Source organism: Trichoderma aggressivum (genome assembly GCF_033847375.1).
Source record: "Trichoderma aggressivum f. europaeum strain CBS 100526 chromosome Unknown scaffold_014, whole genome shotgun sequence".
Classification (NCBI taxonomy): Eukaryota; Fungi; Ascomycota; class Sordariomycetes; order Hypocreales; family Hypocreaceae; genus Trichoderma; species Trichoderma aggressivum.
Genome location: NW_026946380.1, coordinates 537,078 through 555,737, shown reverse-complemented (window position 1 = coordinate 555,737; position 18,660 = coordinate 537,078). Strand labels below are relative to the sequence as shown.

Below are 18,660 nucleotides of genomic sequence, written 5' to 3'. Positions count from 1 at the left end.
CGTGCGCGAGACAAATCCCAAAATTCCAAAAATATACTACAGTTATAAACAGCTAAAACCAGCCATTTAAAAATATAAATAATATTTTAAAAATTATATTTTAATAATTAAATATTTAAATAATATTAAAATATATTAAAATATATTTATTTTATTTTTATATATAGTAGAAAGCTTAAGTTAAAAACTTAAATCTTAATTTTAACTTTCCTTATGTCCTTATTATATAAAATAAGATAATTTTTAGAACACAGCTTTTTATTTATATAAAATATATAAAAAGTATTTACTTTTTAATTTTTACTTATAAATAACTAACTAAATTCTTTTATATATATTTAGATATAAATCTACTAAAATAATAATATAAAATTACTTTTTCAAAATAGCTTAATATAAATTACGTAATAATTAACCTATAAATATTTTTTAAATATTTTGTTTATTTTTTAAGCCTTATTTACTATAGTTGAAGACTTAGGTAGTTTTGGAAATATCCCCACTTATTGCAACTACGGTGAAAATAGCAAAACGCTACGGTGAAAATTAGTAAGACTCTTTGGGAATGTGCCCATCAACTATGTCGCTGTGGCTCCTGAGCAAACGCCTGATGTCGCTGTGCCACGGCTCTTCCCTCTTAATGTGCGGCGCAATCCTGAGCGTGACAGGGTTATTGATAGTTGTGGTCACTATTGGAATATGCGAACAGGGATGGATCGGAATCGCTGGATTTGTGAGTTGTGTCGACAGCATTTGCCACGACTTTGGGTTTGTACTGTTAGCTGTCGCACCCGGTTGTGTATGCGTTGCCGGGATCAAAATCAGTGGTCAGGTCGGTGAATTTAGAGGGTATACTTTTGTGTTTTAGAGCAAAATGGGATTTATGGTGGTTTTGTTTTCCAGCTGTTAATGACTGATCAGGTGGGTGGAGATTGGAGGCTAGGGCACGGTCACAACGGCAGAGGGGTGCCAAAGAGATCAACATTGAATTGAGTAGGGATGCATAAGGAAGAAGAAGAAGAGACCCAGGTCCATGACGAAGACCACCTTAAATACGCACAGGCTGCCTGAGGCAGCTAGAGCCCTGTGTGGAAGGCACAGCCCAGCAGGTGGTTGGCTTTAGCGTAGGTAGGTTGTAGTTGTAGCGTTGTATGGGTCAAATTAGTACCTACCTGTCTTGTATTGTTCTATATCCTCCACTGTGTGCTACAGGTAAGCTACTATACCTTAGTACCAGGTAGTATCTACTGTATTTGTTGTGTGCCTGCCACGTGACCTGTGTGTCGCACATATTACCCCACCAAAGCCTGGCAATCCACCGTGCGCCAGGGTCCGTCTAGCCGCTTCCACCTCTTTGATAATAGATCCAGGCTGTGCGGTGCAGAAAACCACTTTCTGACTTTTGGATCAGCACGCCCTCACCGACAACTCCTTTGCCCGAAAGGCCAGACTGGGAACTCACATATCCCAATCGCAGCTTTCTGTTTCTTTATTTCTGTCTCCCGCCCGGTGTCTGCGGCGATGATGTGAGGCCGCTGACGAGGAGCACGAATCCCTTCCCTTGAACTATCCCGCGCCGAAGCTTGTCGCAGCGGATTTTTCCAGACTTTGAAAATTTATACTTGCCAGGTAGCTTTCCCTCTTGATTGCTTTGGTATTTAACTACTAGAGCGTTCCTCCGCTTCATAATACTGTCACACTTTCTTCCTCCCCTCTTGTGTCACAACTCGCAACAAATTCACTCTCGCCGGCTTCGAGGCTGACTTATCACCATCGCAGCACCGTTCGGCGCATTTTCCCCTACTCACCGATACAACATGGAGGGCGCGTTCACCCACGTGGGCAATCACCTCATTTCCGACTCAGCTGCGGCCATCAAGGCCGATGCTGACGATCTCTCGGCGCTCGACCCTGACGAGGCTCTCCTTTACGGCAAATATGGCGGCCAGAGTGGCCGGCGCCGAGCCGACGACGACGACAACCAGACGGAAGCGTTTGAGGAGGACGATAATGACAGCCTCAATAGCGTTCCCATTGATCAAATGATGGGCATGAAATTGAAGCACCCTGAGGAGGAGAAAGAACTCCCACCTCATGCATGCGCGTGAGCAATACCGTGTGGTTCGTGGCTGATATAGGCTAACATGATGCGGAAAGATACTGTGGCATTCACTCTCCGGCCTGTGTCGTCAAGTGTCTTACATGCAACAAATGGTTCTGCAGTGCTCGTGGCAGTGGTTCCTCGACCCACATCGTCAACCATCTAGTTCGCGCACGACACAAAGAAGTGCAACTGCACCCCGAATCGACGCTCGGAGATACCGTGCTGGAGTGCTATAGCTGTGGAACGAAAAATGCCTTCATCCTTGGATTTATCCCCGCGAAATCCGACGCCGTGGTCGTCTTGCTATGCCGCCAACCCTGCGCCGCCGCCAACTCGAACAAGGACATGAACTGGGACACGTCGCGATGGGAGCCCCTCATCGAGGAACGGGCATTTTTGCCCTGGCTAGTGAACCCTCCATCCGATGCTGAACAGTTACGTGCCCGCCACCTGACGATGAACACGATTGCCAAGCTCGAAGAAATGTGGAAGCAGGAGCCGGATGCGACAATCCAAGATTTGGAGAAGGCCTCCAATATCGACGACGACCCTCTCCCCGTCCAGTTGACCTATGATGACCCCTACCACTATCAAAACATCTTTGGTCCTCTTGTTAAAATGGAATCCGACTACGATAAGAAGCTCAAGGAAGCACAGTCGGAAGATGGCTTGACCGTCCGCTGGGACTATGCTCTCAACAACAAGCACATTGCTAGCTTTAACCTACAGAAAATCGAGTCGGGCGATGTCAAACTCGCAGTCGGCGACGAGATGCGACTGCGCTACACTGGCGAGCTCAGGGAGGAATGGGAAGGAGTTGGATACGTCATCAAGATCCCAAACAGCCAATCTGACGAAGTTTGCCTCGAACTCCGCAAGACTGGCAACGACAAGCTGGTCCCCATCGACCTCTCCCATAACTTCTCGGCCGATTACGTTTGGAAGGCCACGTCGTACGATCGCATGCAACTCGCCATGAAGACATTTGCCGTTGACGACATGAGTGTTTCGGGATACATCTTCCACATCTTGCTTGGCCACATCTGCCAGCCGCCACCCATGAAAGTCACGCTGCCTAAGAAGTGGTCTGCCCCCGGGCTTCCTGACCTGAACCAGGGCCAGGTGGATGCAATCAGGGCCGTTTTGCAGAAGCCTCTCAGCCTCATCCAAGGACCTCCTGGAACCGGAAAGACTGTTACCTCTGCCACGATCATCTATCACCTTGCAAAGATGAGCGGCAGCCAAGTTCTCGTGTGCGCCCCGTCCAACGTTGCCGTAGATCAACTCTGTGAGCGTATACACCGCACAGGCCTCAAGGTGGTCCGACTTACGGCCAAGTCGAGAGAGGATGTGGAGTCGTCTGTCAGCTTCCTGGCGCTGCACGAGCAGGTCCGCATGTCCGAGCATAATAGTGAGCTCGTGAAGCTATCGCAGCTGAAGGTCGAAGTCGGAGAACTTTCGAGCCAGGATGAGAAGAAGCTAAGGCAGCTCACCAAGGCTGCCGAACGAGAGATCTTGAGCAACGCAGACGTCATTTGCTGTACCTGCGTCGGTGCGGGCGACCCGCGACTCTCCAAGATGAAGTTTCGAAATGTCCTGATTGATGAGTCTACACAGTCGGCCGAGCCAGAATGCATGATTCCTCTCGTTCTCGGATGCAAGCAGGTCGTCCTGGTCGGAGACCATAAGCAATTGGGCCCCGTTATCATGAACAAGAAGGCGGCCAAGGCTGGCCTCAACAGGTCTCTCTTTGAACGCTTGATCAACTTGAAGATCAACCCCATTCCGCTAAAGACACAGTACCGCATGCACCCGTGCCTTTCAGAGTTCCCTTCCAACATGTTTTATGACGGTACCCTCCAGAATGGTATTACCCACGAGCAACGAGTCCGAAAAGACGTCGACTTCCCCTGGCCCGTGACGGAGATGCCCATGATGTTCTGGTCCAACATTGGCCACGAGGAAATTTCCACCTCTGGTACTTCGTACCTGAACAGAACAGAAGCGTCAAACGTGGAAAAGACAGTGACACGTTTCTTCAAGGCTGGTGTGAAGCCATCCGAGATTGGAGTCATTACACCATACGAGGGCCAGCGCAGCTACATTGTTTCAACCATGCAGAACTCCGGCACGTACAAGAAGGAGCTGTACAAGGATGTGGAGGTGGCATCGGTGGATGCATTCCAAGGCCGTGAAAAAGACTTTATTGTCTTATCTTGTGTCCGATCCAACGACAACCAGGGCATCGGATTCTTGTCAGATCCTCGCCGTCTCAACGTCGCTCTCACCCGAGCCAAGTATGGTCTGGTTATTCTCGGCAACCCCAAGGTTCTCTCCAAGCACGAGCTTTGGCACAACCTCCTTGCCCATTTCAAGGATCGCAAGTGCTTCGTCGAGGGACCCCTTACTAACTTGCAGGCATGTCTGCTGCAGTTTAGCCGCCCAAGAGTGAGCTACCGCCAGAAGAGCAGCCAGCCGTCTCAGTACCCGGGTGCGAGGCAGCAAAATGGCAGGCTCAACGGCGGTCCTCCCGGTCGTGACTTTGACGCCGGCTCCATGGTTTCTTACATCCCAGATGACGTCTCCTCGATCCAGGGCTCAGCTTTTGGAGGCGCAGCGCTCAACTCGGCTTTCCCACCGATGTTCTCCAGCTTTGCGCCCGAGCAGTGGCCCGGCTTACCTGGAGTGTCGGCGCCGGGGCGAGGACACAAGGGCCGCAACCGAGCGCCCGAAAGCGTTGCTGGCGAAAGCGTGGCCAACTCTGAGCTGACGGATGCCTCAGCCAGCGTCATTGGTGCCAAGGGGATTGGCCAAGGCGGCGTCAGCCTAGGCGCTGGCTTGCACGACGTTGTTACAGGAATGCGAGCAGTCTCGTACAGTCAGAGCGACCGACTGAAGCATTACGTGGAAAGCAGCGGCCGCATGAACCTTGGGAGCGGCTATGGGCGACGCTACGACGACGATGAGAAAAGCATCAGCACTGCCTTCCACAGCCAAATTGGTGGAGGCTACGATTGAGTGACAAGCGCAAGGCTCTCAGAATGACATCATTGCAGGATCAAGCGATGATTACAGGGATATCGCCCAAGGGCTCTACAGCACGAGCAATAGTTTCCGTGGGACTCATCAAAAACGTGATGGCTACAACAGCCGCTCCGCCGAACCGGTCGTGGGAAAAAGAAAAAGCCCAACAGACTGGGTGAAGACGATGACTTCGTGCCTGGCAACTCCGTTTGTTGCCGCAGATGCGTATCGTAGTTGAAACTAGTTCACCGTCGAGATGAGCAGGGGTTTGTGGTCAGGCCTGTCGAGATAACCTGCTTGACACTCGCTCTCTACGGGGAGTGGCAGTGGGAACTTGAAAACTACTGCGGCTGCTCGTTCAAGATGTGCGATGAGCAGCAGGGGAAGGACGACAACGACTTGAGGAGGGTTCTTTATTTTGCTTGGTGGAGAAGGGAGATGAAATGGCGGACAGGCTGCCGGAAAGTAGGGCTCCATCATATTGGCAACTTGCTACCTATCTGGGGGTGCTGCTGAGCCTGGACCCTCTCGTAAGATTCCAGGCCGCTTGTCCCGCTGTTTTTTGAGAAGATGCAAGTTGATCTTTTAATACCAACTATAGCCGCTCTTTTACCAAGACGTCGATGAATAAATAACAGTCATTCTTTGAATTCGGGCGTTGTTGGTTAAATTGAAGTTGCGGCACGGCGTGCTTTCGGGGGCAGTAGGGTACTGGTCTACCAAATAGTCGAAGCGCCGATTAGTGCTACCGTAAAAGGGAGCATTGTGGTGACGTTAATTCCGAATATGAACTCGGAATGTGCAGGCACATGCTTACTACTACTCGTATTACCACACACGATAGAGTGGTGAGAATAGGGGTACATGGATAGGGGGGTTTTGGGGGCCGTCGAGCACCCATCTCTTCGGGTATCGAACCCGAGTGCTTTCTCAACATGGAAGGACTATCAGGCAGCTATTTGCGGAGTGGTGATATTATAGAGTGCCCTACCTTGTGCATTTCCATGTACCCCCACGCAGCCATGTCATGAACCCAAATACTACGCTGATTTGACACGACACACGCATCCATGGACGATTGACAAGTCAACTATTGCCCTGTAGACACAGGAGAGAGAACAGGGCAAAGAAACACAAAGTTCCCGCGAAACTATTTAGACGCCCAGCCAATCAAGCCCCATCTCTCAACCTCCGCACTCTACCCTATTTTGTGCTGGATCTAAAGATGTGGCGCTTTACCGTTTCGGGGCTCTACTACCGTCTTTGGGGCTTAGGCTAGGACGGTGCGCTAGTGATTTTCGTTCGGTGCCTTCGGAAACGAGGCAAGAAGAGCCAAAAAAAAAAAAAAAAAAAAAAAAAAAAAAAAGAGCGAGGAAGGAAGAAAAGCCGATGTTTGCTTGTTGGGTGTGATTTGCCAAGGTGTGCAAGGAATGCAGGAGGATGAAAAAATTGCGGCTTGGCTTGAGTACCTATTGAGGGGGGACTTTTTTAAAATACCTTGTGTGGCTTGGCAGATGGACAGATGTGGAGGTGGGAGTGACTGGAGTTGCTCAAGCTTCAGCTGAAGCTCATCTTGTCCAACTGAACTGAACTGTCACAGGGGGTGGCTCCTGGCGTTTAGGGGACTTTGGCCGCCAAGACGGGCTGTCATTGTACCCTGTCGAGCTGGTTCCCTCTCCTCTTCCTCTCCCCCCCTAGTCGCCGTTGGTTGTACTAATATTTCTTCTCTCTTTTCTTTGTCTGATTCATGGTGCTTTTTCTTTGTTGCTGTGTCGCTGTTGTCTCTGCTCTGCTCTGCTCTGCCCCGTTCCGCTCTGCTCTGCTCTTGCTATCTTCCTTCTTGTTGTTCTTGTTCTGGTTACTGCTTCTTTTCGAAGCCATCCATCCTTGCCTTGGAATCCATCTACACTCTCGATTCATTCACCGGCCCTCTCGGGACACACCACACCGAATTTTGGAAACATTTGCATACCAAGGCCTTTGTATAAAAAAAAAAAAAACCATGTGCTCACCGTAACCTACCGATGGCCTCCATATTCAACCAGATCCAGGGCCGAGTCCCTCGCCGCTACGTTGCGCTTGTGGCCTTCTTTTTCTTCGTCACCCTCTTCCTCTGGAGCGGCCTTGATATTGTGCCTCGGCCTTCCAACAACGTCGGCAGATTCAAGTATGTGCCCAGCAGCTACAACTGGGCCAAGGCCAAGGTCTATCACCCCGTCAAGGACATGAAGATGCTGCCGCAGGGAACGCCCATAGCCTTTCCCAAGGTGCAGCTGAAGAATCATTCAGAGAACCAAGACGCCACTTCCAGCACGCGGAAACTGGCCGTCAAGAAAGCCTTCATCAAGAGCTGGGAGGCGTACAAGACCCATGCGTGGGGCAAGGACCAACTGCAACCCCTCTCGGGCGGTGGAAAGGATACCTTCAGCGGGTGGTTGGCACAGCTGGTGGATGCGTTGGACACCCTGTGGATCATGGACCTCAAGGAGGACTTCAATCTGGCGGTTAAAGAAGTGGCGGTGATTGACTGGGCCACCACCCACGACAACAACGTTATCAACCTGTTCGAGGTGACTATTCGATATCTCGGCGGGTTGCTTGCTGCGTACGATCTCTCCCAGGAGCCCGTCTTGCGTGCAAAGGCGATTGAGCTTGGCGATGCACTCTACGCCACCTTCGATACCCCGAACCGTCTGCCGTCACACTGGCTTGACTACGCCAAGGCCAAGAAGGGCGAAACAACAGCCGAAGACAGCATGTCGGGGGCCGCTGGTGGCACCCTCTGCATGGAATTCACCCGCCTCTCGCAAATCACGGGCGATCCCAAGTATTACGACGCCACGGAGCGCGTCAAGCAGTTCTACTATCGCTTCCAGAACGAGACCTCCCTCCCGGGCCTTTGGCCAGTGGCCATGAACTTTCGCGATGAGAAGATCATTGAGACTCGATACACCCTCGGAGCCGGCGCCGATTCCATGTACGAATATCTGGTCAAGATGCCCGTTCTTTTGGGGGGACTGGACCCCCAATATCCCGAAATGGCCATCAAGGCTCTCGATACCGCCAAGGACAACCTGCTGTATCGCCCCATGACTCCAAAGGACGAGAACATTCTCATGGCTGGAAATGCACTGGTGGACCACGGCAATGTCGAGCGTATTTATGAGATGCAGCACCTGACTTGCTTCGCGGGCGGCATGTATGCAATGGCTGGCAAGCTCTTCAAGCGAGACGACTTTGTCGATCTGGGCTCCCGCCTCTCGTCTGGCTGCGTGTGGGCGTATAACTCCTTCGCCTCTGGCATCATGCCCGAGGCGGCAGATCTGGTGGGCTGCAAAAAACTCGACGGGCCCTGCCCATACGACGAAACTCTTTTGCCCCTGAGTACTGACCCGAGACTACCCCCGGGCTTTGTGAATGTCAAGGCTAAGCACTATCTCTTACGGCCCGAAGCCATCGAGAGTGTTTTTTACATGTACCGCATTACCGGGGATCAGGTTTGGAGGGATACGGCGTGGAAGTTGTGGGAGAACATTGTCAGGGAGACGGAGGTGGATCTGGCGTTTGCCATTGTTGAAGACGTTACCGTGAGCAAGGGCGCCAACGGCGACGTGATGGAGGTGAGTTTCCCAGCGAAGCAGCAAACGTGGTCAACGAACAATTGCTAACTTGTACAGACGTTTTGGCTGGCTGAAACGCTCAAGTACTTTTACTTGATTTTCGACGATGAGGGCGTCATCGACTTGGACGAGTGGGTGTTTAACACGGAGGCCCATCCGTTCAAGCGGCCGGTGGTGTGAGGACGGCATTTAAGGGAAACGCCTGATGTGATGGCTATATACGAGTATATGCGTGTGATGGGAAAGCAAATATGAGACGAGGATATAGATGGGGGTAAAAGTGTGAGTGAGATGTATTGTAAGATCGGCGCAGGGATGCACGCGAGTACCTGGTCAAAGACGTCCATCCCAACGGAGCACAGTGAGGATTTCTGGATATTTATGGACATTTACAAGGCATGTTTTCAAAGCGCGTTCAATGTTTTCACAATCTATAAGGAAACTATTCATGTCATTATAGCTCCATCTAACATGTAATATTCTATTGATATTGACCTTTTTAATTCCTTTCCACAGCTCCTAATAGCTTATTCAACTCCTACTGTAACCATCTACCCCGCTATGGCCACTGACCCCCCAGCATTGCATTATGCATACCCGCCAAAGGCAATTGGGTCGATGACATCACCTCGCGCTATCAATTCTGTAGCGTTCTGTGGATGGAATAGTCTTGTATTGTTTCTATCCTCTCAACTGTCAAGTGAAGGTCAGAAAAAGCAAGACCGCAAAATATATAAGTACGTGTATACCGCAATATAAGCACTCAATTACTAAATTTATCTAGTAGGTACCTTTGTAAAGGAACACCTATTAAGCTAGTGCCTGAAGTTAACTATATAACTATATAAGTAGTAGCATTTATTATAAAAATATAAATATAGTAGCAGTTACTATAAATATATATATATATAGTAGTAATTACTAAAGAAATATAAATATAGTAGTAGTTAATAGAGAAATATAAATATAGTAGTAGTTAATAAAGAAATGTAAATATAGTTGCAGATTCTGAAAGAACGGGCTGGTGTATAATTTATCGTGTAGGTGTTTATAATCTTCCTTGTCTCGGGTTTTCTGTCCCCTACTGGACTGTGTGCTATCTATCTACCTAATCTACTGTGCTTGTGGTGTCTGCCACGTGACCTGTGTGTCACAAATTCAACCAACTTTATCCGTATCTCTAGTCTATGAAGATACCGAAATCAACCACCATATTACTCACAGTCTCACCTTTCTCTTCTCAACCCCCTCCTCTCTCCAACGTGATGAGGATACGCAAGGCATGCTACTCCTCCCGCGCACTCTCGCCACCGTCTCCTGTCTTTTTGCGCCATCAACATCACGACGCTGCGTGACCGGTGAATCTGCTGTCAAGGCGTACGGCCAATACCGGCTCGGTGCGGCTCCGGTCTCGACTTGGACTCCCTTCTCGAGATCGGCTGGGGGCCGATTGAGGCGTTGCTGTGATGGCTGCAGGAGAGGGTTTCATGCGTCGAGGGAGCTTGCGAGGAGCAGCTTTGAGGGGAAGAATCATTATGAACGGCTGAAGGTATCGCCGGATGCGTCTCCGGCCGAGATCAAAAAGTATGGGATGGCGATTTTAAATCTGGTATTCTGAGACTCTGGTGGCTGATCGCTTTTGCTTGTAGATCTTTTTATGCGCTCTCGAAAGCTCACCACCCCGATGCGAATCGCTCCGACCCCGACGCCGCCCACAACTTCTCCCTTCTGTCCGAGTCTTACACGGTCTTGTCCAATGCCTCTCGCCGCGCCACCTACGACCGCGAGGTTTTGCGCCTCCACGAGCATCACCACCATCCTCACCACCACGCCTCGTATCATAGCACCAATCCCGCCGGTGGCCGTCCCCCTTCCGGCTTGAGCCGCCGCAGAGGAACCTTTCGCGGGCCCCCGCCAAGCTTCTACCGCAGCGGCGGATGGGGTGCCCAAGCCGAGAAGCGCCACCAGGCACACGAAGAGTCGACCGGCGGCGCGGCTTCGGGGTCGGCGGGAGCCCAGACGGACCGCGCCAATCCCTGGAACACGGGCGCCTTTCATCACGCGCATCATTATGCCGGCATGGGCCCGGGGTCTGACCCTCACCATTTCCGGGACCAGCACGTGCCGCACTTCGACAAGGCGGGCCATACGAGGACGCACGAGCGGGAGGATCACCGCCGGTGGCAGCGGCAGAGGCGGGCTGTGGGGGACGATGACATCGAGTTCGAGCCGCAGACGAGCCTGGCCGGGCACTTTTTGATCGTGGCGGGGATATTGGCGGCGACGTTTCTTGCGCCGGCGGTGTATCTGCAGTTTATGCGCCTGGGGAGGCAGAAGAAGGAGAAGGAGTCGTGAGGCAGATGTGTAGGAGCGTATGTAGATGGCGCCTGGAGTGGGATAGGGGAGATTGTACAAAGAATAGAGAAGATTTACATAGATAGAGGCAATGAGGGCTTGGGCGGACAATGCCGGTTCTAAGCAATATGATCAACTTACTTGCTAATAACAAGATGTTCAGGCATGATGAAGAGTTGGTCAGCTTCATTGCTCATAAAGACATTGCGCATTAGCATTACACAGACGATTGTGGTACAGAGAGCAAGCGTACACTAATATACACGTATTTTTTGCGGCATTATGCTTTTTCGACACCATAAAAGAGAGCAATAGGAAAATAGACATCACAAACATAAACATAAACATAACATAACATCGACCGGCAGACAGACAGACAGACAGCAACCGCGTATGTTCACTTGCGCAAAATATTCTTTATTCTGTTTTTTTTTGTGTTCAATACCCGGTTGCTCGAAAAGAGAAAAAAAGGCATCTATCTACCACCCGAGATCAAAAAATCGTAACAGAGGCAAACCCCTCCTTTTTCGTTTTCTATTTTTTTTTTTTTTTTTTTTTTTTTTTCAAAAAAAAACTTCCAAGGAGGGGAGGGGCTTCTGAATGGAGACAAAGTTGCGCAAAAATAGCAACCTAGCCAACCTCGCCCATTAACATCTCACGCGCAACATTGCATTGCATGCGGGATGTCAAATGAGACGACAGGAGAGCGCTAAGGGGGTTGGGTTTTCGAGGCTTAACCCTCAAAGGTGAAGCTGGCACCGAGCTTGTGGGTAGCCTGGTCGAGCTTCTGGGTATCGAAAGAGCCACCGAGACCCAGGGTGACTCCCTCGCGGAGGAGGACGTTGTAGGCAAGGGCGGCAATACCACGGTCGTTGATCTTGACCTGTTTATGTCGAAAAGAAAAAGTGGTAAGCAAAGTTTGTTCAGAAAATGAGTGTCATTAGGGCGTGAATAGAGGGGATACGAACCTTGGCGAAGGAGACGGGGTCAATGCGGTACTTGCTGGCGACCTCGAGGCCGACAGTGTTGCTGGTCTTGGAGTTCCAGGTGGCCTTGGCACCGGCCTCGACCTGGCTGTTGACCTTGTGGTAGTAGGAGGCGGCGAAGACGCTCAGGTTGTCGGTGGCGGTGATGGCGGCGCTGTACTGGGGCGCGACGTAGCCGACGGCGGCGCTGTAGCCGGTCAGGGCGGCCTTGTTGACGTCGTAGCCGGCGCTGGCACCGGCCAGGAAGCCCTCGTGGCCGACGACAGCATCGACGTTGGCGGTGGGACCCTTGAGGAGGTCGAAGAAGGCGCGGCCGTGGAAGCCGGGCTGCTTGAAGAGCAGGTTGAACTTGGCGCCCTTGGCGGCGGTGGCGGGCAGGAAGTTGAAGAGACCCTCGAGCTTGAGGCCCTTGGCGAGGGAGTCGCTGACCTCAATCTTGGTGTCGAGGGCGTTGGCGGTGTTCCAGGTCTGGGTGAGGGTCAGGCCTGTGGACGCCGAAGAGTGTTAGCAAACAAATAAAAAGAAAAGTCAATGGGCCCTAAATTCGCAACCCGAGCAACGAGGCTCGAAAAGCGCGCTCCCAGGAGGGGAGTGGCCTTGCGTGTCTCAAGTCTTGGGACAGGTGGGATGTCGTACCGGTAGGCTTGTCGGTGTATTTTCCCTCAATCTGTTACATTGGCAAATTGCCGTGTCAGTTCTTGCTGTTGTTTCTAGCCCCCCCGCGGGTGGCGGGGGAGGGGGAAAAGAGTCGAGGAGAAGATTGGGCGGGTGGAGCAAAAACTCACAGCAGCAGAGGTGGCCTTCTCGTGGCTGGACTTGCCCGTCACCTTGAAGGCAACGCCATTGGGAGCAGTGTCCTTGAACTCGAAGGTGGTGGCGGACAGGTGGTAGAAGTCCTTGTTGAGGAGCTATATGGCGCAAAAGAAAAAGTAGGTCAGCCGCGTTCGCTTCGTTGCTGAGGTATCCTCTCGAGCTCTCTCTCTAGCCGAGGGGCAAACAAGAGCCGAGCAGGAAACCCAGAGAAGAAAAAAACCAGCTGGAAAGGAGCGCATACGTCGTTGGCCGGCTTGGCAATGTCGGAGAAGGCGGGGATGGACATTTTGGCGGTTTTGGGAGAGGAAGGAAGAGAGAGAGAATCAAAAGATGAGCTTGCAGACGGAGGCAAAGGGGGAGGATTGATTGCGGTGTGCTAATGGGAATAGAACAGAAGAGGTTCTAGTCTGAGGTTTGAGGCGAGGGAAAATGTTTTGGGCACAGGCGAGGCCGCTGATTGGCCGGCCGGTTGGTTGGGGAAAAAGACGAGGGAGAGCGTCGGCTGATGTCGGGCCGGGCATATGAGTATGGCGGATTGGCCAGGGTCTAAACTCAATTGGGGCGTGTGCTGTGACCACGTGGGGGGAGCCGTGATGGGGTTTCTGGCTATTTGACGGTGTTTGCATGATTGGTATGATATCGTGATACCTTGGTATGTTTCAATTTCATGTCTCTGTTCGAGTACTAGACTATCGCTTCATGCCGTGCCGGCGAGAACCTCATGGACGTCAATGCATCTTGTCCCATGTTGTGTGTTGAACAACGCGGCTTGGCGGGGCAAAGGCTGCTATGCCTAATAGACGACTAACACAATAGCCCCCCTTGTCCCCTATCCTTGTTCCTGGATTTAGCACAGAGTCCAATTACCTCCCTGGTCCTGGCCATGTCGAACAAGTAAAGCCGCTCATCACCGCATCGGCCGTGAAATAACGTCAAGCCAACCTCTTCAATGGCAAACATGCACGCAATCGACTCCCGAAAGTTCAACCAATGGCGCAATAGCGCTCCATGTGTATTTCATCTCGAATGCCGAGCCATGTCCGTACCTCGGATATATACAGACAACTACAAAGGACGGGACTATTCTAGACTCTTGGCTATTTTGTGAGGTAAACTTTTCTGCTTGTATGCCATATACCCCCTGGTAGTATATTCTTCCGCCTCCCAGGATGCATCTTCACCAGCACCTCAAAAGATACTTGACAATATGCCACATGCATACTTTACTCGGCGTTGTCGTACTTGGCGTTGTGAGTCGCGATGGCTCTGTACATGATATTAGCCAAGTCCATTCACATTCAATAATGGTAAGTAACGAAACAAAATACGAACCTGCCGCTGGGATCCGTCTGGTTGGACCAAGTTGGCGTCCATCGCTCCACGGTGGAAGCGCAGCGAGGAGGGAAATGCTCGTCAAACATGAGTCGGTACCAGTAACTGGGACAATGAGTTAGCCTTGTGTCATTAACCGCCACCACACATTGTACGTACGCCTCCTTGGTGTCCGGAATGTCGGTACCCCACTCGGCCTTGGGGTTCTTCATCATCTCGTCGGTGACGTGGAGCTCGGCGTTGTCCTTGAGCGCATCGATCCATCCGTATCCGACACCGTCAGAAAACTGCTCCTTCTGTCTCCACAGGATGGAGTCGGGCAGATAGGCGGGAGTGCCGGGCTCGTCGGTTGTGTCAAAGGCTTTTCGGAGAATGTATTTTTCCATTCTCTCCTTGGTGATCATCTTCTCCTGAGGGTCGATGCTCATCGCAGTCTCAATGAACTAGGGGAAGAGTGTCAGTTTCAAGGAACCAGGTATTCCAGATGTAAAGTCTCAACATACCTTCTTGTCCAGGAAAGGCACACGAGCCTCGAGACCCCACGCCGAGGTGGACTTGTTGGCTCGCAGACAATCCGCAAGGTGCAGGTTCTTGATACGGCGGACCGTCTCCTCGTGGAATGCCTTCTTGTCAGGGGCAGCGTGGAAGTAGAGGTAGCCACCGAAAATCTCATCGCTACCCTCACCACTCAAGACCATCTTGATGCCCATGGCCTTGATCTTGCGGGAGAGTAAAAACATGGGCGTAGAGGCTCGGATTGTTGTGACATCGTAAGTCTCCAGGTGGTAGATGACATCCGACAGCGCGTTGAGACCATCCTCGATTGTAAATGTCATGACGTGGTGCTTGGTGCCGAGGAACTTGGCAACCTTGAGGGCGGCCTCGTTGTCGGGAGATCCGGGGAGACCGATGGAGAAGGAGTTGAGCTGCGGCAGGTAGGTGACAGTGGACAGGTTGTCGTCGTCGTCAACGCCGACAAGGCCCTCTCCGTGGTCAAGGTCAGCCTCCGCAGGAGTATCCGTGCCGCTAGCCTCGTCGGCCTTCTTCCTGAGCCGCAGCATCTCTCGTTGGGCAATGGACGCAACCAGACTAGAGTCGAGACCGCCGGAGAGAAGCACACCATAAGGGACTTCAGCCATCAAGCGCTTTCTAACAGCGGTCTCGAGTGAAGTTCGGATGGCCTTGTAGTCGATCGGGGCAGAGGGCACGTTGGTGGGATCCCACCAAGTGGGCTTGAAGTAACGGGTCGTCTCGCCGGTTTTTGAGTCAAAGACGTGGCCGGGAGGGAAGGCCACGATCTTGTCGCAGACGGGGTGCAGGCACTTGAGCTCCGAGGCAAAGTACACAGCTCCAGGCTCCTTCCATGACCATCCCTGGTACAATGTTGTGATGCCGATGGGGTCGCGGGCGGCAATGGTACGGTCCTGCTTCTTGTCATATAGAACGAAGGAGAACATGCCATCTAGGTGGTTGGGGGCGTCGATGTCGTGCTCCAGATACTGTGGTAGAGCGGCAATGTCAGTCTCCGACTCTTCATCTCTCTTTAAACTTGCACTCAATCCCAACTTACCAGAGGAATGATGACCTCGCAGTCCGATGTTGTCTTGAAGTGATAGGGCTCCTTCAAGTGCTTTCGGACCTGACGGTGGTTGTAAATCTCGCCGTTGGCAGCAAGAATGAGTGTGTCATCGGCATTGGTCAGGGGTTGGGCGCCAGACTCTATCCCTTGTGTGAGCGAGCGCTTGAGGCTGCAGAATGTTACGTCGAGGATCGAGACTTACCAACACCGACGATGCTAAGACGCTCATGGCAGAGGACTGCGGAAACGTGTCAGCTTAAGACTCCAATGGATGCACTCAAGGCCAAATGACTTACTTGTGTTGTGAGAGATGACGCTGCCACCTGCAAAGAAACCACACAGTCAGCTCAACAGCTCTTCCTGTCGCTACACAGCACTCATCGTATCAATTGGCTCAAGAACATACTCCAATCGGGGCCGCGGTGTCGGATCCTGAGACATACTTTGTCAATTGAAGCTGCTATTCGGTAGGAATCAGGACTACTTACGCCTTGGACAGCTTCAGCGCTGTGGGCTTGAACTTTTGGACGTCAGGATGACTGTTTGGAGCACATCTGTCAGTTCTGCCATTGTTTCGCGATGAGCCGAAAGATGGCGGGGTGATCGGATTGAAGATGCCCCTCCAAAAAAAATAAAAAAAAATTAAGAGGTACAAAGTGCCGTTGTCCACTGCACGCGATCGACGGGCGGCAGAGGACCAGGGGACCAGGTTGCGACGTACCAATGGCAAGCGAAAATGCCACACATGATTGCGGTTGTGCGACGGAAGTTTCCTCACTCGAATAAGATGGAAAGGACCAAAGAAATGCGTGAATTGCAGAATTCTCGAGAGAGAGCAGAACAGTAGACTGTTGCAAGAGGAGGGAAAGGAATTCTGGGTCCGGCCGTGGAATTTAGAGCATGGAACGACAGAGGCCATGACTCTTGTTGCAGCCATCTTTAAAAATTTAAGACGCAGCCCAGCAGGCTAAAGCTGCTAGCTTTGGGCGGCCGACTTCGGCTGGCTCAGAGTCACTCGCAGCTTTTGTCTGCCGGATCTCATTGGCGGCAATCCAGCCAGAGTTGCCAATTACCTAAAGTGAACAAACGCAGTTGTACCTACTGATAAGGGCAATTCCAATGCCTGGCTGGTGTCAAGTCAAACGACCTACCTAGAAGAGCACGAGCATATGCTGACGGCTTATCGCGTTCCATATACCTACCTAGTACCTATGGATGGACCCTGCGAAAAGCCGGCCGGGCTACGAAGCGACACGACTCTCCTCCACAACTCAACTACTGGTAACTGTTTTTTTTTGGTAACGTGGCATTCGTATGACAGCTATGCAGCCCAGCTCAGCTTAGATCAGGTCAGGATGGACGAGTTGCACGTGGCGGGCTGGGGTCGGGCATTGCTCATTATCGCTTGTGTGCCCTTGATGATGTCAAACAAAGGGCGGCTTTACGCTTTGCCGTCCAGTGGTTTCACCCCAGACATGCTTCCCCATAGCCCGTCCTAGTCTCGATAGCGTACTGTAAATTCTTCTCTCGTGCTACTAATTTGATTAACGTGCCAGTATCTACCAAGAACGCCTTTCCATCCATCGGACCGAGCAAGCAGTCATTGTCTTTCAGTGGTTGGAATCTGTCGCCGATGCTACCCCCGTATCTAATCAGTCTCCATATGGCGTTCTGGCTTCACTCATGCCGACTATAGCCATGACTATCTCTCATGAGATTTGCTAAAAGGAAAAGAAAAAAAAAAGGAAAAAGGTTGAAAATCATTTGTCCTGGTATTGCCCCCCATCCAACGCCATGGCCAATCTTCTCAGTAAGGATTATCCTCCACATCTAAAAAAAAAAGCCCCCTTTTCTCCGAAACAAGACCGTTACGGCGCCGGGTTCTCGCGAACCACGCGGCGAATACGCTTCTCGTACTCGACCTTGTCTCTCTTAAACAGGTTGTATGCGTCGGCTTGCGCGGGTGACTCGGGATTGGGGTCGTTGAGGAGATCTTGGATGCCGAGAAGAATTTGCTTGACAGTGATGGCCGGCTTCCATGCCTCTTCCTCGTTGAGAATCGACAGGCAGACGGTGCCCGAGGGATAGACGTTCGGATGGAACAGCGGAGGGACAAACTTGCCTGCGAACCCGGTTAGATGCTGTAGATTGTAAAGATAGGGGGGGTTTCCTTCATGTCTTACATTTGGGGGGTTTTGTTGGGTACTCTGAAGAAGCACGACAAACGTCAGTTTCTGCCCAATCCACCTTATGCGCGCACGAGCACTCACCGTCGGGGAACGCAATGTTGATCTTGAACAGGCCTCCCTCCCAAATGGTCTTCTCCTTGCCCGGAATGCCGCACTCCCAGTTCTTCAAGTCGAGCACTCCCTCCTTTGTCCGGGCCGGTTTGGCGAAGAAGCCAAAGGGATGGTCACGTCGCCATTGCTTCCTAACGGTCGAATATCAGTCAGCGCCTTGGGGATTCCTAAAGTGCGGATGATCATGACTATTGAATCACATACCGCTCCTCCTGTAATCTGTTCTGGCAGAGGGCCATGGTGGAATGCTAGACCAAGAGATCGGCAATCGAGTCGCGAGACCAGGTCGTGACAGCGCCTGGTAGTAAAGGCAAGTTGGCCCCCAAAAAAAATTCTACCGGAGATGACGAGTTTTGCACGCGCAAAAAAGACAACAGCGTCAACTCTAGTGGTGAAGGAAGGGGGGGAAAAGGACAAAGAGTGTTGCGCGCAGAACGGAGTGATGGAAGACAAAAGAAGCAACAGTCGGATTAAAAATAAAAGCTGCCAAAGCGTAAGGCTGCGGATAGCGCCGCGATCTGCCTAGTGCGTTTCCCACGGAGATGCC

At 51.5% G+C, this 18,660-nt stretch overlaps 6 protein-coding genes across 6 annotated transcripts; 3 read left to right on the top strand and 3 right to left on the bottom strand.

The window, feature by feature from the left end:
* Window positions 1–1,817: 1,817 nt before the first annotated feature.
* Triagg1_4566 (uncharacterized protein) lies at window positions 1,818–5,122 on the top strand (the record flags this gene model as incomplete). Its single annotated transcript, XM_062898983.1, has 2 exons — window positions 1,818–2,104; window positions 2,158–5,122. The coding sequence occupies 2 exons, from the start codon at window positions 1,818–1,820 to the stop codon at window positions 5,120–5,122; spliced, it is 3,252 nt and encodes a 1,083-aa protein (XP_062756583.1).
* A 2,030-nt stretch (window positions 5,123–7,152) lies between these two features.
* Triagg1_4565 (CAZyme family GH47) lies at window positions 7,153–8,928 on the top strand (the record flags this gene model as incomplete). Its single annotated transcript, XM_062898982.1, has 2 exons — window positions 7,153–8,748; window positions 8,806–8,928. 2 exons carry the CDS (start codon window positions 7,153–7,155, stop codon window positions 8,926–8,928), a joined length of 1,719 nt encoding a protein of 572 aa, XP_062756582.1.
* Window positions 8,929–10,030: 1,102 nt separating this feature from the next.
* Triagg1_4564 (uncharacterized protein) lies at window positions 10,031–11,103 on the top strand (the record flags this gene model as incomplete). The annotated part of the gene is made up of 2 exons (XM_062898981.1): window positions 10,031–10,332; window positions 10,398–11,103. The coding sequence occupies 2 exons, from the start codon at window positions 10,031–10,033 to the stop codon at window positions 11,101–11,103; spliced, it is 1,008 nt and encodes a 335-aa protein (XP_062756581.1).
* A 733-nt stretch (window positions 11,104–11,836) lies between these two features.
* On the bottom strand, window positions 11,837–13,188 carry Triagg1_4563 (uncharacterized protein; the record flags this gene model as incomplete). Its single annotated transcript, XM_062898980.1, has 5 exons — window positions 11,837–11,986; window positions 12,072–12,574; window positions 12,726–12,756; window positions 12,875–12,997; window positions 13,144–13,188. The coding sequence occupies 5 exons, from the start codon at window positions 13,186–13,188 to the stop codon at window positions 11,837–11,839; spliced, it is 852 nt and encodes a 283-aa protein (XP_062756580.1).
* A 937-nt stretch (window positions 13,189–14,125) lies between these two features.
* Triagg1_4562 (uncharacterized protein) lies at window positions 14,126–16,560 on the bottom strand (the record flags this gene model as incomplete). Its single annotated transcript, XM_062898979.1, has 10 exons — window positions 14,126–14,168; window positions 14,235–14,339; window positions 14,394–14,677; window positions 14,738–15,733; window positions 15,805–15,953; window positions 16,016–16,051; window positions 16,110–16,136; window positions 16,220–16,245; window positions 16,302–16,352; window positions 16,535–16,560. The coding sequence occupies 10 exons, from the start codon at window positions 16,558–16,560 to the stop codon at window positions 14,126–14,128; spliced, it is 1,743 nt and encodes a 580-aa protein (XP_062756579.1).
* Window positions 16,561–17,681: 1,121 nt separating this feature from the next.
* Window positions 17,682–18,352, bottom strand: Triagg1_4561 (uncharacterized protein; the record flags this gene model as incomplete). The annotated part of the gene is made up of 4 exons (XM_062898978.1): window positions 17,682–17,935; window positions 17,997–18,020; window positions 18,084–18,244; window positions 18,318–18,352. 4 exons carry the CDS (start codon window positions 18,350–18,352, stop codon window positions 17,682–17,684), a joined length of 474 nt encoding a protein of 157 aa, XP_062756578.1.
* Between the last annotated feature and the right edge of the window lie 308 nt (window positions 18,353–18,660).